Source organism: Onychostruthus taczanowskii, unplaced genomic scaffold, assembly GCF_017590055.1.
Source record: "Onychostruthus taczanowskii isolate IOZ18803 unplaced genomic scaffold, ASM1759005v1 scaffold19, whole genome shotgun sequence".
In the NCBI taxonomy this organism is placed as follows: Eukaryota; Metazoa; Chordata; class Aves; order Passeriformes; family Passeridae; genus Onychostruthus; species Onychostruthus taczanowskii.
In genome coordinates, this window is record NW_024499128.1 from 13305881 (window position 1) to 13312435 (window position 6555).

The 6555-nt window shown below is 49.5% G+C and overlaps 1 protein-coding gene across 10 annotated transcripts in view; it reads left to right on the forward strand.

Annotated features, from left to right (window-relative positions):
- Nucleotides 1-5630, forward strand: part of RBBP6 (RB binding protein 6, ubiquitin ligase) — a 29546-nt gene extending 23916 nt beyond the window's left edge. For 5 of the 10 annotated variants that reach the window (XM_041401888.1, XM_041401889.1, XM_041401892.1 and 2 more), the window contains 3 exons: nt 555-638; nt 1182-2927; nt 3616-5630. In XM_041401888.1, the coding sequence (XP_041257822.1) occupies nt 555-638; nt 1182-2927; nt 3616-5212 (3427 nt within the window). In that variant the 3' untranslated portion in view covers nt 5213-5630. The remainder of the gene's footprint in view (nt 1-554; nt 639-1181; nt 2928-3615) is intronic. The other 5 variants (XM_041401890.1, XM_041401891.1, XM_041401895.1 and 2 more) reach the window with 1 other exon arrangement.
- Nucleotides 5631-6555: the final 925 nt, after the last annotated feature.

The following is a 6555-nucleotide window of genomic DNA, read 5'->3' on the forward strand; positions in this document are numbered from 1 at the left end:
AGCGCTAAGGATCTGTCTTGCTGAGGTGTCTCTGCAGTGGTGTCCTTCACTGCCTGACAGCCCTGAGGAGGCCAGGAACAGAATAGCTGTAAGGGCTGGGTTTCTGCTATTCTGATTGTAACCGAGCAGTCCAAGCAGTTTGGAGGAGATAGGTGAGAGAAATCGTCCTCGTTTCTGCTTTTGTCCATCTCATGTGGATACATGAGATGCTTGAACCTGGACTGCAGACTGGGGGCTTTCACTTCTTGGGTGACACTGTTAAAATTTTCTCGGGAATTAAAAGCTCAGACTTGCTTGTAAGGAAATCTGAAATTGGTGAGGGACTTGGAGAGGAGGATTGATGCTAATGAACATACGAATCATGTGAAATGATTCATTAAAAAATAGTAGAAGAAAAACCTGAGGGTAACTGCTGTTTTCTGTCCCCAAAAATCCCTTGGGCAGGAGTAGTTGTTAGCAGTGCTGTCAGGAGCTTTCCCAGAGTCATGGCACTGGGGCATGTGACTAGAGACTGAGGTTAGAAGCTTTTAGATGAGACTTTTCTTGCAATGCAGTCACTTGCCTTGGTTAGAGCTGGAGGGATGTGCAGGACGTTTTTGGGACACCTGCCTGACAGTGTGGATTCCACAGGCCTGTCTGTAAGTCCTTTGCAGTATTAGGATTGTGCATTCTGTCCAAATTCCCAAAAAAGGGTGCAGTTAATAGACCGAGCTGGCGTTTTAACATTGGGCTTTGCTGTCTTCAGGCTACGTGGTGTTTTCTTGGTGTGATTCTGCACTGTAGCCACTCAGATTTGCTCTTTTTGCATCTTACTGCAACAAAAATGATTTGCACTGCATGTGGTTGCCGAGTAGTGACAAACATGCGTGTTCCCGTACCAGTAGAGGCCAGTGTAACCACCTGAAATCTGTCTGTAGCTCGTGTGGTAGAGTGAGTGGAAGTAGACTGACCCTTCTGTGTGTTCTGACACTAACAAAGCAGCAGCTGTTCTGTCTTGCGAGCGGAAACTTTTACGTGTTATCAAGTTCTTCAATTTGCAGTAGCTTTATGTCAGCAGCTGAAAGAAGCTTTGACATAAGCATGTGGAGAGGAAAGAAAAAGTAAATGTGGGAGGAAAAGATTTGAGGAGAAAGACTGTTTGGAATTAACTTCATCTGGTTTTCTTGTTGTGTTTTTTTAAGGTCCAAGTCTCCCTATAGTGCTTCGTCTTACTCTAGAAGCTCGTACACCTACTCCAAGTCACGCTCAGGTTCGTCGCGCTCCCGCTCCTACTCGCGCTCCTTCAGCCGCTCCCATTCCCGCTCCTACTCGCGGTCGCCGCCCTATCAGAGACGAGGCAAAGGGAAGAGTCGGAACTACCGCTCCCGCTCCCGCTCCCACGGCTATCACCGCTCCCGCTCCCGCTCGCCCCCGTACAGGCGCTACCACTCCCGCTCCAGGTCTCCGGTGTTCCGGGGCCAGTCCCCCACCAAACGGACGGTCCCGCAGAGCGAGGCCGAGCGCGAGTACTTCAACCGCTACCGAGAGGTGCCCCCGTACGACATGAAGGCTTACTATGGCCGCTCGGTGGACTTCAGAGACCCCTTTGAGAAGGAGAGATACAGAGAGTGGGAGAGGAACTACAGAGAGTGGTACGAGAAGTTTTACAAGGGCTATGCCGTGGGCGCTCAGCCACGGCCTCCGGTGAACAGAGAGAACTTCTCTCCAGAACGGTTTGGCCCACCTGGGACCAGACGAGAGAATTCACCGTATGCTCGGGGACGGAGGGAGGAGTATCCTGCTGGGCAGAGCCACAGGAATCGTAATGTAGCTGGAAACTACCCTGAAAAGCCTGGCAGAGAGAGCCATGGCGTCAAAGATCCTACAAAATCTAAAGAGAAGGAGGTGGAAAATCCACTGGGAGATGGCAAAGGCAATAAACATAAAAAACACCGGAAGAGAAGAAAAGGGGATGAGAATGAAGGATTTCCCAATGTTGAGCTGTTAGAAGGAGCAAGAAAACCAAGAGAGCCAGTTCCAACAGAAGATGCTAAAACAGACTCTCTATTCATGCTGCCAAGCAGGGATGATGCCACCCCTGTAAGGGACGAGCCCATGGAAGCGGATTCCATTGCTTTCAAGCCAGTGTCTGAAAAGGAGAAAAAAGAGAAGGATAAGCCAAAAGCAAAGGTTGAGAAAACAAAGCGGAAAGTAGAAGTGGCGGCTGCTCCGAAGAAAGACAGCGTAGCAAAACCAGCTAAAGCTTCCCAGGAAAAGGTGGACCCCGATCGTGAAAAATCTCCTCGAGCGGAACCTCCTGTGAAAAAAGTCAAGGAAGAGCTGCCAAAGACAGACAGTGTTAAAACCTCTTCCTCTCAGAAGGATGAGAAGGGTCTTGGTACACCACGAAAGGCTCATCCCAAAGTGACAAAGGATCACCCAGAAACCAGACCAGCCAAGGAGGAGAAGGCAAAGAAAGACCATCCTAAAGAAGCCAAGGCAGAGAAGCCCTCCAGCAAGGAGGAGAAGTCAAAGAAGCCTGCTGAGAAAAGCAAACTTTCAGATGCCAAACTTGAGAAAAGGAAAAGAAAAGCAGAGGAAAAGGCTGATAAAGAACATGAGGCCGCTTCTGCAAAGACCTACAAACCCGAAACTGCAGAATCGAAAACATCACCCAAGGGGAAGGCTGAGCCCGAGGGGGAGAAAGGAGAGCGGACCCCGGAAAAGGATAAAGCTGCTTTTCTTAACAACCCATCCAAAAAGATTAAACTGAACCGAGAAACTGGAAAAAAGATTGTGAGCGGAGAAAACGTGCCACCTGGAAAAGAAGCTGTGGAGAAACCTGAGCCCAGCAGCAGCAAAGTCAAAGCAGAAAAGACAAAGGGAAAAGCAAGGAGGAAAGTGACGGCAGCTGATGGCGCTAGCTCGACTCTTGTGGATTACACCAGGTACCTCAGGCAGTTCTTTTCCTTTTCTTTCTCTCCTCCTCCCCCCCTCCAATTGTTTATGGTGCTTAAGGAAAGGAACTGCTAAATTTGTGCTAAACAAAGGAATAATCCCTGATATTCCTTATGAGACTATACTTGGGTCAGTCTCAGCTGTTGTTAAGGAAAATGAGCAGTTTGTACTGCACGGGAAGCTGGTAGGGTTCATTCATTGGTGATGTGAACTCAAAACATTTAAGACATTTGTTGAAGACTTAAGATAAGTGTCTTGATAATCTAAAAAGCTTTTAAAATGTCCATTTTTCTAAGGAAGAACTGGGGCATAAGGATAAAACTTTGTCTGTCTGTACCTCTCCATAATTGCTTGCTTTCATGTTGAAGGAAGAATGGATATCTAATTTATCTGCCATTGGGAGAAATAGGACATGAAGGAATTACCAGATCAGACAGTCCCCAATCTGATAATCTTGTGTCTTTGTTAATTAAATGTATAGTAGCAAGATACTAAATTAATTGATTGCTCATAATCTCAGCCAGTGGACTCAGCCTTTCTCTTGTCTGTTCCCTTAATTGAACATCCTTGAGGAAAATGCTGAGAATTTAGAATTGAAACACAAGCCAGTTTATAAAATGCTCCCAAAGCTGGCTGTGTGTGCATTCCACTACTAATGTCCATGTTTTTTCCTCCCAGCACGAGTTCCACTGGGGGAAGCCCTGTCAGGAAGCCTGAGGAGAAGCCAGACACCAAACGAACTGTCATTAAGACCCTGGAGGAGTATAACAACGACATAACAGCCCCTGCTGAGGATGTCATTATCATGATCCAGGTCCCTCAGTCCAAGTGGGATAAAGATGACTTTGAGTCTGAAGAGGAAGACATCAAATCCACCACCCAGGTGCCCCCAACTATAGGAAAACCCGCCAGTGTTATCAAACCTGTGAGTGCAAAGGCACCAAACCCCCTCAAACACACTGAAAAGGAGACAGAGCCTCTGGAGAAAATACAGAAAGCTGCAAAAGAGGCAAGTTATGAAAGCACCCAACACGATGCCAAGAGTTCAAAAAGTTCCGTCTCGAGTGAAAAAGGTAAAACCAAAGACCGGGATCATTCTTTGTCAGACAAGGACAGCTCTGAGAAGAGGAAGAGCAGTGTTCAGCCAGAAAAAGAGCACTCAGAACGCACAGCTGAGCAAGGAAACGGAAAAACCGTATCTCAGTCTACTAAAGATGGCAGATCTTCAGAGAAGCATGACGGTGGCCGTGGCTCCGCCGCGAAGGACTTCACTCCCAACCGAGACAAGAAGTCCGACCACGATGGCAGCAGGGAGCACTCGAGTTCCAAGCGCAGAGATGAGAAGAGCGAATCAGCGCGGAGGAAAGACTCCCCGTCCCGGATCAGAGACTCCACAGCAGCGCAGAAGAGCAAACCAAGAGAGGAGCGCGTGGAGCCGCCCAAGAAGGGCCCTGCGGAGGCCAAGCGGAGCAGCTACAGCCCCCCGCGGGAGCGCAAGCCCGCCGAGCACAAAGCCGCGCACGACCCCAAGCGCCCCGCCGAGGAGCACAAACCCCCGGATAAAAACCCGGGCAAGGACAAGGACAAAGAGAAGGAGAAGGAGAAGCACGTACCAGAAGTCAAGAGCAATAAGGAGAAAGAGCCAGGTGGGAATAAACCGCCAGTGAAACAGGACTCGCCAGAAGTTAAAGTGGAGAAGGAGAAGGAGAGCGTGGCGGCTCAGAGCGATAAAGGCGCGGCGAAGCCCAAGCCGCCGGCGAGCAGCGCCGCGCGCCTCTCGTCCGACCTCACCCGCGAGACCGACGAGGCCGCCTTCGTGCCGGACTACAACGAGAGCGACAGCGAGAGCAACGTGTCTGCAAAGGACGAGGAGGCTGCGGGGAAAACGCCCAAAGAGGCGAAGGAAAAGGCTGTGGAGAAGGTGAAAGAGGAGGCGGCGGCCCCGGCTCCCGCCGAGCAGCCAGAGGCGGGCAGGAGCCAGAGCCAGAGCAGCCCCAGCGTCAGCCGCAGCCGCAGCCACAGCCCCTCCGAGAGCCAGACACGGAGCCACAGCAGCAGTGCCAGCTCAGGGGAGAGCCAGGACAGCAAGAAAAAGAAAAAGAAGAAAGAGAAGAAGAAGCACAAGAAACATAAGAAACATAAGAAGCATAAGAAACACGTGGGAAATGAAACGGAATTGGAAAAGAGCCAAAAACACAAACACAAGAAGAAAAAATCGAAGAAGAGCAAAGATAAAGAGAAAGACGACCAAAAAGTGAAATCTGTCACGACATAAACCGACAGATAATGAAAAAATGACTTAATTACTAAGTCATCTGTATGATCTTTGTTAAAATGTAAACGACTTCAAGCGTTGTAAATAATGACATGAAAGACCCTGTGCTGCACTTAAAATATTGCTGCTTGATTATTTGATTTTTACATCAGAGCTTTATAAAAGTGAACATTTTGTACAGAATTGTGAGTTGTGACCATGTAACATGAAAGGTTTTGCTGGGGCATCTTCTTTTTAACCACCGTTAATTATTTTGGGTGGAGTTTACTGTACTGTGAAGATTTTCACATTCGGGTTTTTTTTAATTGCCTGGCAGAAGCAGCTGGTACCAGTTACCAAATACCAGCGGATAAAATGCAGAATACATTACAGCCCTGTTATGTCACTTTTTGATTACAATAAAAAAGTTTTCAGTAAATGATCCAATGTGAGATTTCCAGTGGGAGTTGCACGTGAGCAGGGAGCATCCCAACCCTTCCCATTTTCCTGCAAGTGTCCAAGGCCAGGTTTGTCAGGGCTTGGAGCAGCCTGGTGTAATGGAAGGTGCCCCTGCCTGTGGCAGAGAGGTGGGACTGGGTGGGCTTCATGGTCCTTCAACCCAAACCATTCCAGGATTCTGACAGCAGTGCCAGAGAAAAAGCTTGCTGGGAGCTATTGTGTGGGAAAAATAACTTACAGAGGGGTTTAATTTTGGGAAAACTGGCAGGACCTGCCGTGGTGGAGGGTGAGGAGGTGCTGGGGTGGTGTGTGCTGCTCCGTGTGCCAAGGAGCTAGGGGCTTGTAGGGTGGGACGTGGCCCCAAAGCTGCAGCCCCTCTCGGCGCTGGCCCTGGCTGCTTCAGGTAACGTCACACACGAAGCTGCCCCGTGGCTGCTTTGTTCTGCTTTGTTTGGAAAGCTGTTGTCCACTGGGGTTGGAGCTCTGGTCATTGAGGTCCCTTCCAGCCAAAACCAGAATCTGGCAGCACACGTTTGCACACAGGGTTAAACTCCCTGTCATTTGCATTTTGTCTCCCAGTGCTGCTCAGCAGGTGTCGATGTTCTAAACAGAGCTGTTAGGTCAGTGCTGGACATGGCAGTGACACCTGACAGCCCTGACCCCTCTGTGGTGTGTGGGGCTCAGAAGGGGCAGGACAGGGAAGCCTGGAAAGGCAGGATCCTGCTCTGAGCAGTGACAGGAGATAGACAATGGAAATCATTCGCTGGACAACTTTAAGGTGTCATTTTAACAAGGAGGTGGCAGTGGAGGTGATGCTCAGCCATCAAAGCCAGCACAGGGGGAGTGGGTGCCACCAAGGGCACGATGATATCCCAGTGACCACGGGATCGAGCAGAGGCAGCCCT